Below are 16,770 nucleotides of genomic sequence, written 5' to 3'. Positions count from 1 at the left end.
ATGGCTACGATTACAGCTACCCAGCAAAAGAAATTTGCGACCGATCTGACGGACTATGCCAAGCGTCGTCAGACAGACGGGCCCTACGCCGATAACCTCGATGTAGATGTTCTCATCGTAGGCGGTGGATTTGGTGAGTGATCAAACCGCAAATCTTACCTAGTGATCACCCTCATAGACTAACATGATTATCAAAGGCGGAGTCTTTATGCTAAAGACTCTCCGGGAGATGGGCCTACGAGCAGTCATCTACGAAGCCGGAACCTCGTTCGGAGGAACCTGGCGTTGGAACCGCTACCCCGGTGCCCGAGTCGACTCAGAGGTCCCAGAGTATGAGTTCTCGTGGCCCGAGGTGTTCAGGGACTGGACGTGGTCAACCAATTACCCCAATTACCAGGAGCTTCGTCAGTACTTTGATCACGTTGATAAGGTCAGTCCACACAAGATAATTCCAAGGAATACACCTGAACAAAAGCTAAGATATAAGTCACACAGGTCTTGGATCTCTCCAAAGACTGCTCATTCGATACCGTCGTCACCGGCGCCCAGTTCCATCCAGACGAAGGCAAATGGCACGTAAAGACCGCCGACGGCCGCCTGGCCAAGAGCAAGTACTTTGTCGTCGCAGCCGGTTTCGTAAGTCAAACCCCCTTCTCACTCCTCACGTTGGCCATGAACTCACCATCAAAACTCTAGGCCTCAAAACGCTACATCCCCAACTGGCCCGGCGTCGAAAAATTCAAGGGCGTAGTCCACCACTCCTCCTTCTGGCCCGAAGAAGATGTACCCGTCCGCGGCAAGCGCTGCGCCGTCATCGGCACCGGCGCCTCGGGCGTCCAAATCTGCCAGGAATGGGGCAAAGCCGTCGGCGAGAGCGGCGAGCTCAAGGTCTTCCAGCGCACGCCGAACCTGGCGGTGCCGATGGGCAAGCGCAACCTCACGGCGCAGGAGCAGAACATCGGCAAGGAGTGGTACCCGCGCCTCTACCAGCTGCGCGAGAAGTGCTTCGGCGGCTTCTTCTACGGCATGGTGGAGCGCAACACCTTTGACGACTCGCCTGCGGAGCGGGAGGCGTTTTATCGGCAGCTGTGGGAGCACGGCGGGTTCCGGTTCTGGTTGGGGAACTACAAGGATATGTTGTTTGATGCGGATGCAAACAAGGAGGCGTACGACTTTTGGGCGAGGAACGTGCGGACGCGGATTGGGGATGCGAGGAAGAGGGATATTTTGGCGCCAAAGGTGGACAAGATGCCGCATTTCTTTGGCGTCAAGAGGCCTTGCTTGGAGCAGAACTACTATGAGCAGTTCAACAAGGCCAATGTGGACGTTGTCGACATTAGCAAGAACGAGATTGACAGCTTCACGGAGACGGGTATCAGGTTGAAGGATGGGACGACGTACGACTTTGATGTGGTTGCCATTGCCACTGGTTTTGTAAGTCTTCTTCTCTTTATATGCACAGGCAAGGGGATGGGATCTGGTACCAGTGTTGTCGAACGCGACAAAGCACAAGGCGAAGGACCTCAGTACCATGTCCTCGCCCTGCATGCGTAACGTTGCAGACCTCGTCAAAAAGCTAACACAGAATTTCTTAGGATATCACCACCGGAGGCATGACAAACATGGGCCTAAAGAGCATAAACAACACGTACCTCCAAGACGAATGGAAAGCCGCGGCAAACACCTACCTCGGCACCACCGTCAGCGGTTACCCCAACATGTTCCACATGTACGGCCCCCACGGTCCCACGCTGCTGAGCAACGGGCCCTCGACGGTCGAGGTCCAGGGCCGCTGGATCGCCGACTGCATCCGCAAGATTGAGCGGGAGAGCATCAAGTACGTCAACCCGACCGCTGACGCGACCAAGGCGTGGAAGCAGCGGATCAACGAGTTGAGCGACGCGAGCTTGTTCCCGACGACGCGGTCGACGTATATGGGTGGGTCGATGCCGGGTAAGGCGTTTGAACAGGTCAACTTTGCGGGTGGCATTCCGCAGTATGCCAAAGAGATTCGGGAGAAGTTGGATGGGTGGACCGGGTTTGATGTTGTCAAGGATACCAGGGATAAGAGCAGAATTTGAGTTGGTAGAGACCGTTTTCCGTTGATGTAGTTGCGAGGTTTTCATAGTAGTATTTCTGAAGAGGTTGTTGGCATCTCCAGGGAATACAATCTCTGAGATTACCATGGACATTTTCCCTTGAGTTGGAAATTATTATGAAGTGTCCATTTTCAGAGGGCAAGAGCAATGGAGCTGGGTAATACAAAGCGGCTTGACAAAGACCTGTCCAACAGTGATAGCGATTCCGACCGAAGGAATTCAAGTGAATCTTTCGGTGTAGGGTTCTTGAATCAAAGGCAATGAGACACATGAATGGTTGCATTAACATACCTTACCTTAGCCTATGCCGAGTAGTCTTCTTCTATTTGCTACACTCGCACGTGGTGATAAGTATTGTCTGGTAGCTCAACTGAGGGGCCAAATAGAACGCGTAGAAGCTCAATACCACAAAGAATTCATGGCATGTACTCCTATTGAATTACCTTCCATGGCAAATTTTATCGTCATCATATCATGCCACAACATGTCTCTTCTAGGGCAGTCAGGCAAGAAAGCAGGAGAATCAAAAGGCTGAAAGTCATGTTGCAAGCTCTGAACCACCTGCCAGAGAAATGTAAACCTTCTCTATCTGTGATACAACTTGAAGAACACTGATATAAACTCAGAACCATTGATCCTTGCTGAGTCTCACCTTCCGGTAATGGTGATCTTCTTTAATTACCCGATATGGATGAAGGTGGTGAACGAAAGGTGAATTATCATGCCCAAATTCACTGCGTCGCTTGAGCTCCTTCCTTGAATGAAGAACGGGTCTATGGTATATTCATCCACCCCATCTTTTGTATTCGTCTTAGCCGAGGCCTCGAATATTTCTCGCACAACAGTCAAGCTGGAGGAAAATCAATTTGTTTCTTTCTTCTATTCTCACTCCATTACCTTCCTCCCCTCTCTTCCCCTCATCACCAACCCAACCCATCGTGACTTGCCAAACACTTGCGATCTACGGAATCCCCCAAACCTCACTCCCATCCTCTGGCATTCAGTCGTTTGCCTTCAATCCCACTGCCAGTAAGTTTTCGTTGAGCTCGACAACTGTTTGATATTTATCTGACGTCGTCTACAGTAAGGATGGCCGCCGCCCGACTCCATTGGGCTCCCGGAGTCCTTTGGGTTCTGCTACTGTTCCAGTTGCTTGCCCTTACTCTCGCCCGTAAGTATCATCATCAATGATCCTGTTATTTCTTTCTATCTTCTTGCAATGTCCTTATGGCGATTGACAATGAGCTGATAATATTTTGCAGAATCCGTCCCGACCGTCACTACCGCTCTCGAGTGTGCCTGTGAGAACTTGACGCCCGGCACCGTCGCCCCCAAGTTCAACAACGGATCTTCCTCTGTCTGCCCTTGTGCCTGTGGAAAGACCACCTGGGTCCCTACCACGTACACTGAGGTCTACACTCTTTACGATTCCACGACTTCTGAAGGCCCGATTGTCGCCGCTCCTTCTGCTACGCTGTCCAATTCTTCTGCTCTCAGCAGCTTCTTCAGCAGCATAGCCTCGTCCGTTCGAAACTTTACGACTTCAATCAATGGCACCGGCATCGTCTCGTCGTCTTGGACTCACTTGTTCCCTAGTCACAATGTGACAAGTGTCCAGCATACTACTACGGCGTCTGGCATCTTCTGGACTGGACCAGGTAGCGGTATTGGTGGAACCTTCACATCTCAAACCGTTATCTGGAAGAACTCAACTACGAGCTCTCTGTTGTCGACGAACAGAACCAGTAGCATTCCCATTTGGATCAACTCCACCATGACTACCCTCAGATCTGGCGGCCACCTCTCGTCCAATTCCTCAGCCCCTTCGAGATCTACCATGTCGACTCTCAACTCTGGTGGATTCCAATCTGCCAACAATTCGGCCCCTCTGAGTGTACCAACGCCGTCTGTTCGATCCAAGCCTTCAGTCTCTTCATCCTCCGGGATTGGTTCGGGAACCACAACTCCTGTCCCAGTCAGCACCACTGCTCCCCCTGCCTCGCCCATTGCATCTAGCACTCTTCCACTCCAGACAAACTCGTCCGTGCCTACAACCGGATCAGAGAAGACGTCGAGCAAGGCTTCCGCTGCATCAACAAGTTCCCAGCCCACAGAAACATCCAACCCTGCCCTTGTCCCGCCTTCCGGCACCATCACCGTCGAGCCTCTGGCCGGAAAGAAGACAGATGGAAGCTTGAAGACCACCAGTGTCACCTGGCTGTCCATCGACGTCCCAACCGGGACTACCATCAACGGCGATGTCATCACGACCAGTTTCCCCGCCTGGCGATGCATCTCGCTTGATCTTTGCAACCCGGATTGCCTTGTCCCTGATGAGATCTGCCTGCCTGCCCCCTCGGCCAACCCCCTCGGCTATCCCTGGCCTGAGAAGCCTGAGAAGCCCCCGTCGTCGGTTAATGGAGTTACACTTCCTGGACACACCTCTACGAAGGGAGTTGCTATACCTGGCGATCCTGGACATGGAGGAGGCGGCGGCGGAGATGACGATGATGACGGCGACCACGGTGGTGATGACGATGATGATCATGGCGGCGATGATGATGACGATGATGGCGACGACGACGACCACGGAGGAGACGATGATGATGGTGGAGATGACGACCATGGCGGCGACGACGATGATGATGGAGGAGATGATGACCACGGCGGAGATGACGACGATCATGGAGGAGACGATGATCATGGAGGCGACGACGGCCATGGCAGCGATGACGACGGCCGCGGACACACAAGCGATGATGACGACGAGAAATCCCTCTTCGACTTCAGAATCGACCTCGGCCTCGACATCATCGACAAAGCACGCAACATCCTTGGCCATGGCATGGATATTGGCTTCGGCACCAATAAACCAGCGGGCAAAACGGAGCCTGATGAACCCGAACCCTCCCAGTCCGAGAAGGAGACATCCACGTCCACTTCAACCTCATCCTGCACCCAGACATACACCATCGCTCCTCACTGTACTCAACCATGTGTCGTCTCGCAAATTCGAAGCCAGGGAACGAGCAGCTTCACCACCAGCTGCGCGACAGCCACCTGTCGAACCACGCAGCTCTGTACTAGCATCGAAACCACCACCACAACCACTTACACGACCAAGAAGCCCAAGCCCACCGCCGGCTGCATGGCCGGAAAGTGTCTCTCATGCCAGGATGACAACAACAAGCTGGAAGCTCGACAAGGCTGGTGGGACGAGGACATTCTCACCGAGACCATTTCCGAACCTGAAGAATGGCACGAAGGCGAGTACGAGTGGTGGGAGAAGATGCGCCGCGTCGCAAAGTACTACGGTCCCGGTCTGGCCATGGGAAGCAAGACGGGACACGACTCCTCGGCCTCCTGGGAAGCTTTCGGTCCCACCCCCCACGGCGGCGGCGCCGGTCCCGTCTGGGGCTGTACCATCATCGCCTCCTTTTCCCCCGAGGGCGTCTACGCCAACCACCTGTGGGAGATTCCCAACTTCAACATCCCGCCTGATGAAGAGAAGTACTTCAAGGTCGAGAAGGGCTACCGAGAGCCCTACTACTTTGAGCAGAACGTCAACCGCTTCCTTCAGTATGGCTCGCTCGACACGCCCAAGCAGAAGGAATATCCCGCGCTGTGCCCGATGAACCTCCCCGGCGGTCCCCTCTACGGCGATAACTACCAATTCTTCCGCACAATCATGTTCGTTCCCATCGAGACGACGGGCAAGATGTACTACGCTCACCAAAACTCCATGATCATGTCGATTCTCACCGAGAAGTGCAAGATTGACAAGAAGTACATCACCATTTACGGGTACGAACCCAAAGAAGTGCTCGACAAGGACTTCCAGTACGATTTGGGCCGCGCCACACCCCCTGCCGACCGCCGCGCCTCGAACCCCTGGGACGGCCTCTTCAGCTGGCAGTACACGCCCAAGGGCCCCAGTGGCAAGAAGGAGCTCGTGGTTCGCTTCGAGAAGAGTATCATCCACCGAGATGCCTGGTGCGGAGACGGACTTGTCACGCAGCCGGAGGCCCCCGTCCGGTTTGACCTCAGACCGAGTCCCCCTCGCGATCCGAACCAGGATACGACTCGTCCTTCCGCTAACAATTCTCCCCCCCCTTCCGACGACGAAGATACTCCCCGCCCGTCCGACACTGGTACCCCTCGCCCTCCAGCAAAGAAGCTCAAGCTCAGACAAGATGAAGGAACCTGCCCACGCATGATCGCCTGCGGTCTCGGCTCTCCCAAGTTGAGCGTGTGCGACTACAAGAAGTTCCCTCCCCCGCCCCTCGAAGGTCCCTCGCGCCTCAAGCCCCGAGCACCCCCTTCCAACGACCCCGCCAAGGGCCCGATTCAGGCGGAGATAGATCTCGAATCAGAGATCATGATCGAGCCCAAGGACTCCATCGGCGGTGAGCGATGGTGGTACACCCGCATGCGCCATGTCGTCGACGAGCGAGGCCCAGGCTACGGCGGCGTCACCAACGTCCCGGAGATCTGGTCCACGAGTTCCATGGTCAGGTTCAACCAAGAGGTCGACGGCACGTACACGAACAGGCCGCGCTTTGGCGGCTCCGGACCCGTCTGGGGCTGCACCGCCGTGGTCGTCGCGTCCCCGGCCGGCGTCTGGACCAGTCACATATGGGAGATTCCCACCTTCAGCCTGGGTGCGGAGTTCGGCAGCGGCGACACGACCGAGTGGGCCAGGATCTACCCAAGATCGCAGATTGAGTACTTTGGAGAAGGCGTCGTGGACTTCCTCTCCTGGGGCAACAATCGCGGCTCCTACAGGCAGCTCAAGGACGGCAAGGTCCCCACGCGCAACCCGGGCTTCGTCGAGTTCGCGGCAAAGAACTCGGGCGAGCCCTTTGACGTCAAGACCAAGACGTGGCTCTGGGCCGGCATCATCACCCGCGCTCACAAGGACATGAGGGGCCCTTCCTTGCAGTATCAGGACTCGGCGATGCGGACAGCGTATAGCTGGCAGGTGGAGCAGATTCAAAACATCTTGAAGCAGAAGCTGGGCATCAACGACAGAGACTTTGTCAAGATCTTCACGTACGCGCCACGCCCGAACATGGCGCAAAACAACCCCGGCATGCCGCCCGAGTCCGGCCTCGTCAACTGGCAATATCACCCCTCGCACGTTGAGGAGGGCACGAAGCACTCGGAGAGGAAGCTGCGCATTCGGTTCGAGAAGCACGTCATCTTTGAGAAGACGTGGTGCGGTTCTGGCAACAAGGTTATCATCGCAGACGGATCCACCAAGCCGCCTCCGCCTCCGCCCCCGTCGAAGCACCGTCGTCAGGAAGATGAAGGTGGTGAGGTCGAGGCCTGTCTGTTGGCGCATAACTCTTTGTCAGCTGCCGCTTCCGCGTCTTCCGTTGCCGCCTCGGCCGCCTCCTTGCTTCCGCGCCCTACCCAGATGTGTACCGCCGACGCCCAGTGCGGCTCTCTTGCATGCCCTCAGCCCCGGTTCGGTGCCTGCTTGTATGGTGCTTGTCGATGTGTCCTCTCCGAGAGCCTCAGCTACACCAAGACTCCAGCCACTCCGGTGCCTGGGATGTACACCAACACTGCGTTGCCTGTGAACTACACATCCCCGACAAACCTCATCACGTTGTCCACAGACTCCCCGACAAGCAGCATCTCTTCCAATGGTTCTACTTCAAGAACCTCCTGGACTGGCGATAACGATTGGTTATTCCCCACAGCCACCAAGAACGGTTCTTCTTCCACAGCCTCCGCGCTGTTCACCGTCACCCTCTCGGCCTGGGACCCCTCCCAGACCTCCATCATCGGCTGCAACACGACCCAGGACTGCTCTTCCCTCCCCTGTGGTAGTAACCAGACATACGCTTGTATCACTCAGGGCGCGAATCCCAAGCCAACCTGCCGCTGCGTCAACCGCCCCAAGCTCTTCGAGCCCTGCACCGCGCCAGCAGACTGCGAACACCTGAAGTGCGACGCAAACCACTTCTCCGCCTGTCGCCCGCTCATTGACTTCCCCGGAGCAGACCCCATCTGTCTATGCGATGCCCTCACCCTCAAGCCGGGCGCCTTCTGCACAGTCGACTCCCACTGCGACGGCCTCCCCTGCGACGGCACCAAGAACCGCCGCGGCAAGTGCATCAAGCCTACCTCAGACGACACCGGCGGTGTCGGCCTCTCGGGCGGCTGCCAGTGCGACTACTACCAATCCGAAGGCGTCGGCTGCGCCTCGCACGACGACTGCTCCACGATCCGCTGCTTCGAAGACAAGCCCTACAAGTCCTGCACCATCCCCGACGGCCCCCTCGACAAGGAAGCCAACTTCTGCGCCTGTGCCGCCGAGAAGCCTCCCCGCCGTCTCGCCGAGGGCGACAAGTGTACCGCGCACAAGGAGTGCGCCACGATCGGGTGCACAGAGTACGAGGTCTCGGTCTGCGAGAAGGACACGTGCCGCTGCCGCTCCTTCATGTGCAGTGGCAGCCGGGACTGCGACTCGAGCGCGCTCGACTGTGCTGGCAAGGGGAACCTGCTGTGCGGTGAGAAGGGTATGTGCGAGTGTAAGCCCTGCACTGAGAACTGGAAGGGCTTGACTTGTTTGGTGGATTCGGATTGCAACCACTGCTGCAACCGCGGGACCTTGCCCAAGTGCAAGTTTACTCGTCTCGAGTTCTGGTCTGGTAATGAGTGTCAGTGTGATCTTTGGAATTAGATGGGGATCGTTTCTTGGAGGAGAGGAGGATGGCCTTTCTTTTTTCCGGTTTACGACCTATCTGAATACTGGGGAGTGCACCACACTGGAGGAAAATGAAGTCTTGGAATGATACCGAGATACCGCCCTCAAGGCAAAGATTGAGATAACGAACGAATGAGAAATTCCTCTTCAACATGATGCTGTGTGTTGGTCGGTATGGGTGGTGAACACTTGTAATATGTCAAGAACTCCCCTCGTAGGCTGGTACCGAGTCTTTCTTCGACTAAGTGATTGACCTTGAACAAAATTAATCGTAATCCAATGACCTTGAAAAAGGTGTCTTCAAAGCTAAGGGTTTGGACTCGAAAGAGTGAGAGCCACTCAGCAACTTGACTACATGGCATCATCAAGATGGCTCTCATTATGACCTCGAACCTTTCATCTATGGATCGTCCAAGCTTGAGTTAACTCTCCAGTAAATGTGATATATGGTCAAGTCATATTCTTGAAGCAAGGCCTTGCAATAGCAATGGATCAATAGGCTCAGCAATGGGTACTGCGAAACCGCAAGTCGACAATGCGGATTGTGTAGCTCTCTGGAATTACATGAAGCTTTCAGAAATCTGATGTAGCTGTAAATTGCAATGATTTCTCTCCGGTTCTGTCAAGATGATGTTTGTATCGCCTTATATATAGTACAAGAAAAAGAAACATTGCATTTGAAAGCAATATCTTGACATTCAAATTATTTCCAATGCCTTGAATTAGGCCATCACTTTTACAACCTGTTAAAATCGTCTTCATTTTAGAACTCAACTCTATCCGTTCAAAACTCATTTCAATCGAACTAGGAACAAGATATTGACACGCCCAGACTAAAATGCTTCTGTAATAATGCAAGTTCATAATCCGTGATGGTTCAATGTCTCTATTACTATGAAAAGTCGTGAGCCGGATTCGCCCCTTTGTGAGGGCAAGTTCCCTCATCTGCAATTCCCAAACGCCTTTCTTAGTGTTGTCATGACCCATGATTCATTCACAATAATCTCATCGCTAGCAATGTCTTGAATAAGGAAACATCCGCCTCCACTGTCGACGGTTCTCAGGGCTTCACGCCAGAGCTCGCCGCACTCTCACCAACCTGCACCTCCTCATCAGGCACACCAACAGCAACACTGCTCGCGACGCTCATAGCCGTCAAAGACCGCTCCCTCTCACCTCCAGGACGTCTGCTGGAGCCGGCTATACCAGCACCTCCAGTAGTGACGCCAACGCTGGTGGCATCCGCCGCAGCCGCAGCTGAAGCATTTGCGCTGCTCGTACTCTCGCTCCGCTCCCTTCCAGCGGCGGCGGTCTTCTCCCTGACCATCTTCTCCAGATCTCGAATCCTCTGCTTCAGCACCTCGTTCTCCTGCTTGGCCTTCTCTAGTTCCTGTCGGTGCAATGCTGTCTCCTCGTACCGCGACGTCGTGGTCATTAGGCCGGGCGAAAGCTGCGCCTCGCTGCCGCCGGGCGTGGCGGCGACCGAGGTGTTACCGGTATGCTGCTGCGGCAGACGCTGCTGCTGGAAGTATGTCAGGCCACTGGTGCTGGTCGGGTCCAGATAGTGTTGCGACGGTGCCGGCGAGGACGATAAGCTGTGACGGGAGGCCACGCTGTCTTGGCGACCCGGTTGTGGGGGCCGGGCGATGGGGATGGACATGGTGGATGCGGCGGCTGAGCCCGCTACGGCGGTTTGGCTTCGGGTGCTGGCGTTGGACGCGGTGCGGTGGTGTCGGCGGGAGCTGTTGGACGGGACGGCGGGGGTGGAGAAAGCGGCGCCGGAGAGGAGATGGGTGTCGGGTGCTTCGGTCGTGTTCGAGGCTGATGTCGAAGAGGCGTTGGATGCCACGGAGGCGTTCTGCGCTGTTCGAAGAAGTTGGAGCTCTCGTGTGAGGCGGTTCACCTATCACTCGTGGTTAGCCTTTGGTATTCCTGGAGCGTGTAAGTCTGCCTGGCGCACCACTGCCTCTTGCTCTTTTTCCAACTGCATGTGAAGATCGGACGCGGTGATGGGTCGCGGGTGACGGATGGGGCCTGGGCCGGAGACAGAGGGCTCAGGGAAGGCTGGCGGCGATGCTGCTACTGCTGGAGCCATCGGTGGAGATCCTACGGGAGGGTTGGAGGGCGGATGGTTGACTGTGTTCTGGTTTGACGGAAGGATGTTGAGGGCCGAGGAGTCGGAAGATTGCGCTGGAAGTGGAGGAGGCGGCATCTGATGAGAAGAAGAGCGCCGCGAGGTGCTATGAGGATGTGGCGAGGCCGGAACAGAGTTGAGGTCGGGCATCGTGACTGAAGGTGAGGTTGGTGATGTTGGTGATGGGTGTTGCTGTAATTCGACCGCTGATGCGAAGCTGATGCGAGAATGAAGCTTCTGTCTGGTAAGGAGTTGCGTGATAATAGCTGCGATATAGCTCAAACGCGTGATTGTTTGTTGCTTTGTTTGGTGGTCGCGGTCAACACGTCCTAGGTCGTCCAATCTCGCAACAGACTGTTTATTTGTCTGGGTTGCTTGGGTTTGGAGCTCCGTCATGCTTCATGCTCCCATTCATGCGTCGTTGCCCCACACACGGCCCCGCGATAAGGTGAGGTCAAGCCACAACCCCGCTTCTGCCACAATGGTGAAAGCCACCAAGTCCAGCCACAATATCTAGCTATCTTATCAATTCGTATCTACCTTATGTAATCTCACTCACTGAGGAACATTGGTTTCTCCTCCGCCGTGGACGCGGGTCCCATCGGCTGCCGTTGTCCCGTCCCAGTGACGCACGTTCCGCCCGTCTCTCCCTCTCCCTGTCACACTCAACTCTCACAACCGCCCCCGATCTACCACCATTGCGATCCGACGTTGTATTTCCGTGCGTGGTGCAAACTCTATGCGGCCCGGGTGTTACAGTTGAAATCCCATCTACCGCGAATAGCCTTACCAACGACAACATGCATTTCCGGAATGCACATGTTCGACTTCTGTGCGAATACAACCTCGCCGCCAACATCACATCAGCTCGAGATGGCCAGCGACACATGCCTTCGACGACAACGATCAAGATGGAGGGCAAAACCCAGCATGGCAATCCTCAACGCCGCCTAGTTCGAATTTGAGAGTTCTGGTTACAAGCTCTACTACGACCAGCAATAGCACCACCACAGCACCACCACACCAGAATCAAACGTTCAAGCGCCACACTCAGCCATCTTTCTGCCTGCCGGCCTGAACTCTCTGGTGGAGAAGTCTTCTGTTATCCTGGATCCGACTGCAATAACGGCATTACCCTTACACTTATTGTGGACGAAACACGGAGACAAGGTTGATAACGGAGTGTTTTCCACCGTTTTCTCGCAGATCACCCGCCGTTTTGCCAAATGTGGCTGCCTTCCTAGCGTCGGCGCCACACTCTTCCCCGCAGCTGCCCCGCTCCTGACGTTGTATGGGCCAAGCGCCCCTTGCGACTCCGTTCTCACCCCCTGACGACGGCACAGACGGCAGGATGGTTGGACGACCATGCAAAGAGATGCTATTCACCTTCGGCGCTTTTCCTCCGGACGTCTCGGGTATGCCACGCGTCCCCTGTCAACAGAGCTTCCCCCTCCCAAGCGCAATCTCTCCCCCGTCACTCATTGTCCAGTTCGAGCGGGCAGTTTGGTCATAGCTCCAGCGATGATCTCACCTCTGGGCAGCTTCTTTCGCTTCAGTCGGAAAGGAGGTCGGTTAACGACAGCGTTTGTGCAACGGCGGACACACAACGCTAATCAAAGTCGCTCAACGCTTGCGACTTTGACCGGTCACACAATCCCATTATTCTGGCACGATTGTCTTACCAGACGTCGTCCGAACAGAGTCTACCAACCGTTCTTGCCTTTTGGAACTGCACCCACCCGACGACCACTCTTCCCGCCAAGCTTGGCTTCCCGCCAAGCTTGGCTTCCCGCCATAACGTGCCCAAATATGATCGATCCCGCGGATACGACGCGGCGGCGGCGAAAAGCGGTACGGGACACGACTCAAAAATATGGAGCAGAATCTCTGCCATCGGTCTAGATCATTGCGGGTCATCCGTTGAGTACATGAGTACCGTCCTTCTGGCCCAGCCGCAGTGCCTCTTCCGTTCCCCTGGGGAGCCTGGGAGGGGGTGGCCTGCGATCGCCCGCTGTCAACATCGTGAGGAACTCGCAAAAAACAGGTTTTATCCCCTGCACCTGCTTCTGCCCGGTGGACACCTGATGAGGCTGAAATGTTTCATCATTGGAACTCGACCGCATTGGCACTTCACTCTTACTGCATTGTGATGCTGCACTCGGCCAACCTCGCGGATCGGGTAACGTGAATGGGCTTTGGGCAGGCGCGGTTTGCCATCCTCGTGATGTCGATGATGCGGGAGCGCACGCATCGGGTACGAGCACCGCATATTGACCGGGACCACACCAGTCACACCTTGAAGATATTCACCGGTAACTGACCCTCTCACCACGGCCGACGGGTGCGAATCCTCGCATATTCGTCCACGGGCATGATACGAGACTCGCCAAAATGCAGGTCGCCGTATTGGCCCACGGCCCCTGCTAGTCAAGACAATCTTCACCGTTCACGATACTCAGAGTAGTAGCTCACTTCACTGTTTGACACTTGACGGAATGGTAAACCAGAATCTAACGGACGGTACACACTCTCAGGTCATCCACTGGATTCCGCAATGGAAGTTCCAGCAATCTATGTATACTCCGTACTGTTCGGAAGGTTGGACTAGCTCATCGAATGTGGAGAATAGAAGACGACGAACACCTGTCAAAGTGGGTTCATAAAAATCTCATTTCGGCGGCTAAAATTACACTGGGGACCAGATCGTATCCGCCGCTAAGTCTGACAAGCTCGATTCGCTGTGGGACGTATTGGCACACCGACAAACTTCCCCATCCGAGAATAACACCGTCTTCTAAACGGAGACTAGCAAGCAAACACGCACGAAGCGGTCTCGCGTTCTGTAAGAATGAACAAAGAAAACTCGTTAACAAAAAATCCTATACCCGCTTACGCCTCTCCCTCTCTGCAGAAAGCTTTTCGCCTTTATGCCGTTAAAATTTGTGGTATGTTGAAACATTTCGATCGTAATGACTGATTTCGATGCTGGACACTCCCGCTTCCGCTGTCGAAGAGCAGGGGGAGTGCTTGTCGTGGTAGACGCGATTACCCATCTCTACATCATGTCGCTATGCAGTTAGCCTTGTGGACAAGGAATTCGAATCTTTTTCGAACGCAAAGATGACGTAAAGAGAATGCCCAGAGCGTTGAGCGGCCCTTGTTGGTTTCGGGTCTGTGGTGGTTGTCGACGTGCTTTTTTACATTGATCTAGGGAGAAACCGTCGCGGTCAGTCTCTCCTAAACCGCTTTCGCTCGGGTCTGATGGCCGAGGGGTACACGGATGCCGCATCTCAAAAAACGGTCGACGGACTGCGCACGAACTTTCGTGCTACTGCCTCGCCTGCCGAGATGCACCACCGACCTCGGCCCAGAAGAATTGTGGAGGTGTTTGTGTGTAGGATAGGGAACAACCGTTTCCTATCCTCTCCCACAGTTTGCCAGCTCTCGTCAAAAAGACAAAGGAAAAACAACGGAGACTGGACTTGAGAAGTATTCTGGCTGACTCGCCGCTGCGAACACTGCCCCCCCAGCGAGGCCCGAAAATCGGTCCCCACACGGAAAACGGTGATGGCATTACGTGACAGAGTTCGACAGCAGGTAGAAGCGCAGTGGGCAGCAAACGCAGAAAATCTGAATCGCGGACACTACTGCAGATTTGGGGTAACAAAGCATTGACCAACAAGAAGAGAGGGAAAAAGATCCAGAGAAAAGACATAATCAACCGTGAACAGAGAGGAAAAGAGGGAATACTCACAGCAATGCCAGCGTCAAATCACCGTGGATCTTGGCCTTGAGCGTAATCTCAATATCCAAGTTCAGGTCAAGCCTCAGCTTGAGCGGGTTCTTGCCCGCGCCGCCGCCGCCGCCCTGCATCTGCTGCTGCTGCTGTTGCTGCATCATCATCTGCTGTTGTTGCTGCTGCTGCATCTGCTGCTGGCGCTGGCGCTGCATCATCTGCTGGTTCTGGTTGCCGCCCTTTTGCGCAGTCGTGTAGTTGCCACCGTCGTCCTCTTCTTCCTCCTCTTGGGAGTCGTAGTCCTCATCATCGTCGTACTCGCCTTCGTCTTGCGAGTCGCCAGAGTAGTACTCGTCGTCGTCGTAGACCTCGCCGTCCTCGCCTTCTTCAAACTCCTCGTCGTCGTCGTAGTACTCGCCCTCACCTTCCTCGTCGTCTTGGAGTTCAGTGGGCTCCTCGAGGTCAGCTTCTCGTTCTGTGCGGCCAGAGTCGCGGGAGCGTACCTTTGCGGGCTCTGCTTGCTCCTGCTCCTTGCCTCCTACGGCGGGCTTCTTGTCGTTGTCGACAACGGACTCTGGCTCCGCTTCGTCTTCGACGCCGGCCTGGTTTGACGAGGCCTGCTTCTTGTCCGTGGTCTCTTGCCCAACGGGCTTTTGCTCTTCCGTCTCAGGCTTCTTGTCTTTTGACTGGGTGTCGGCGCCGGCGGCAGCATCTTCGGGCTTCACGTCGTCGCCGGGCTTCTTCTCATCTTCTTGTTGTGTCTTGTCGTCCGTCTTGGCAGCCGCGTCTTCCGGCTTACTATCTTCGGCCTTCTTCTCATCGGTGGTGGGGGCACCCTCGCCTTCTGCGGGGTTACCGAACTCCCCGACCGGTGTGGTACCTTCGGGCTTCTGCTCTTCCGTCTTTTGGTCTAGGGAAGACTGCTGCTGCTCCTCAGGCTTCGTCTCCTCGGGCTTGCTGCTATTGCCCGGCTGGTTCTGGTTGCCGGCGGCGCCTTGGCCTTGGCCCTTCTAGAGGAACTCACCATTAACACCGTGACTTACAGTGAGAGTGTATCGTAGTGGATGAGCGGCTTACCTTGTTCTTGTTTCTGGCCATTGTGTCCGAGTCCATTAATCTGACGGGGGTGGTTTATTGATATGTGGAAATGAGAACCTCTCAATCGCCCTTTCAGTGAGGTTTCTCGAGTGAAGCTATTCAGATGGGGTGTGAGTTGAATTTGGTGGTCGCGGTGTAGTAGGCGTTTAGCTCAATGTGTTTAGATATCTCCCCCCTTCCAATAAAGTGAAAAGAGATCAGAGTGAGTTTGTTCAATGAATATGGGAATCTTTTTCAAAATTGGAAAGAAAAAAAAGGTCATCTAAGAAGATTGGGGGAAAGCTAGGTACACAGGTTGGTATAAGTGAAATCGGATGCCATGAGAATCAACAGCATCATTACCTCACACCCCTCCCCCCTCAACGCCATCAAACAGGAATTTCTGCACAGGGACACAGGGACACTGGACAGCGAGGCTGAACCGCAATCCGGATCTTCGTCTCTTGTGACGCAATAGGGTGTGAATGTGGGAACCACGGGCTTACACACACCTACGCACTACCTACTCCCTACACGGGGATGGGTGGGAAAGGAGGACCCGGTGAACAGGCAACGTTGGCACAAAAGAAGGGGACCCAGCAAAAAGTTGGCCAAAGAAAAAAAAAAAAGTGGCATGGGCGGGTGGGAGTGAGACTCGAGAGAGGCAACGGGTTACAATCGAATGAGGTCTGGACCTTCGCGAGACCCAGGTTGGCCTCTGACTTCCGAGGGGAGAATGTCACTGTTGGCAGATAATACTGGGGAAACGGTACAAGGGGAGGGACGTGTACCTCCTGGCAAACACGTGTATAGACTTGGACCCGCCGCTGTGATATCACATTCGATACAGGTTTTGGATGAGAATCAAGATTTTTGATCTTCTGCTTCGGGGGAGCAGCGGCTGTCCGAACTCCCTCACCTGTGGTAAAGCTCACCGTATGCTGGCACCTGGTACGGGAAGAGCAGCGAGCAGGCACGTAGGCGACTTAAACTGCAGCCAGCCCGT

General features: G+C 55.0%; 5 protein-coding genes across 5 annotated transcripts; 3 read left to right on the top strand and 2 right to left on the bottom strand.

Annotated features, from left to right (window-relative positions):
- Positions 1-2,081, top strand: CLUP02_16749 (HK97 family phage prohead protease; the record flags this gene model as incomplete). Its single annotated transcript, XM_049295667.1, has 5 exons — positions 1-133; positions 198-430; positions 496-636; positions 697-1,533; positions 1,596-2,081. 5 exons carry the CDS (start codon positions 1-3, stop codon positions 2,079-2,081), a joined length of 1,830 nt encoding a protein of 609 aa, XP_049152814.1.
- Positions 2,082-3,188: 1,107 nt separating this feature from the next.
- CLUP02_16748 (uncharacterized protein) lies at positions 3,189-8,793 on the top strand (the record flags this gene model as incomplete). Its single annotated transcript, XM_049295666.1, has 3 exons — positions 3,189-3,270; positions 3,362-4,372; positions 4,922-8,793. 3 exons carry the CDS (start codon positions 3,189-3,191, stop codon positions 8,791-8,793), a joined length of 4,965 nt encoding a protein of 1,654 aa, XP_049152813.1.
- A 1,084-nt stretch (positions 8,794-9,877) lies between these two features.
- Positions 9,878-11,347, bottom strand: CLUP02_16747 (uncharacterized protein; the record flags this gene model as incomplete). The annotated part of the gene is made up of 2 exons (XM_049295665.1): positions 9,878-10,720; positions 10,778-11,347. 2 exons carry the CDS (start codon positions 11,345-11,347, stop codon positions 9,878-9,880), a joined length of 1,413 nt encoding a protein of 470 aa, XP_049152812.1.
- Positions 11,348-12,316: 969 nt separating this feature from the next.
- Positions 12,317-12,853, top strand: CLUP02_16746 (uncharacterized protein; the record flags this gene model as incomplete). Its single annotated transcript, XM_049295664.1, has 1 exon — positions 12,317-12,853. The coding sequence occupies one exon, from the start codon at positions 12,317-12,319 to the stop codon at positions 12,851-12,853; it is 537 nt and encodes a 178-aa protein (XP_049152811.1).
- Positions 12,854-14,701: 1,848 nt separating this feature from the next.
- On the bottom strand, positions 14,702-15,800 carry CLUP02_16745 (uncharacterized protein; the record flags this gene model as incomplete). Its single annotated transcript, XM_049295663.1, has 2 exons — positions 14,702-15,697; positions 15,765-15,800. The coding sequence occupies 2 exons, from the start codon at positions 15,798-15,800 to the stop codon at positions 14,702-14,704; spliced, it is 1,032 nt and encodes a 343-aa protein (XP_049152810.1).
- Positions 15,801-16,770: the final 970 nt, after the last annotated feature.

This window comes from Colletotrichum lupini, chromosome 9 (assembly GCF_023278565.1).
Source record: "Colletotrichum lupini chromosome 9, complete sequence".
Classification (NCBI taxonomy): domain Eukaryota; kingdom Fungi; phylum Ascomycota; class Sordariomycetes; order Glomerellales; family Glomerellaceae; genus Colletotrichum; species Colletotrichum lupini.
The sequence above is the reverse complement of the archived record's forward strand: the minus strand, read 5'-3'. Positions and strand labels throughout refer to the sequence as shown.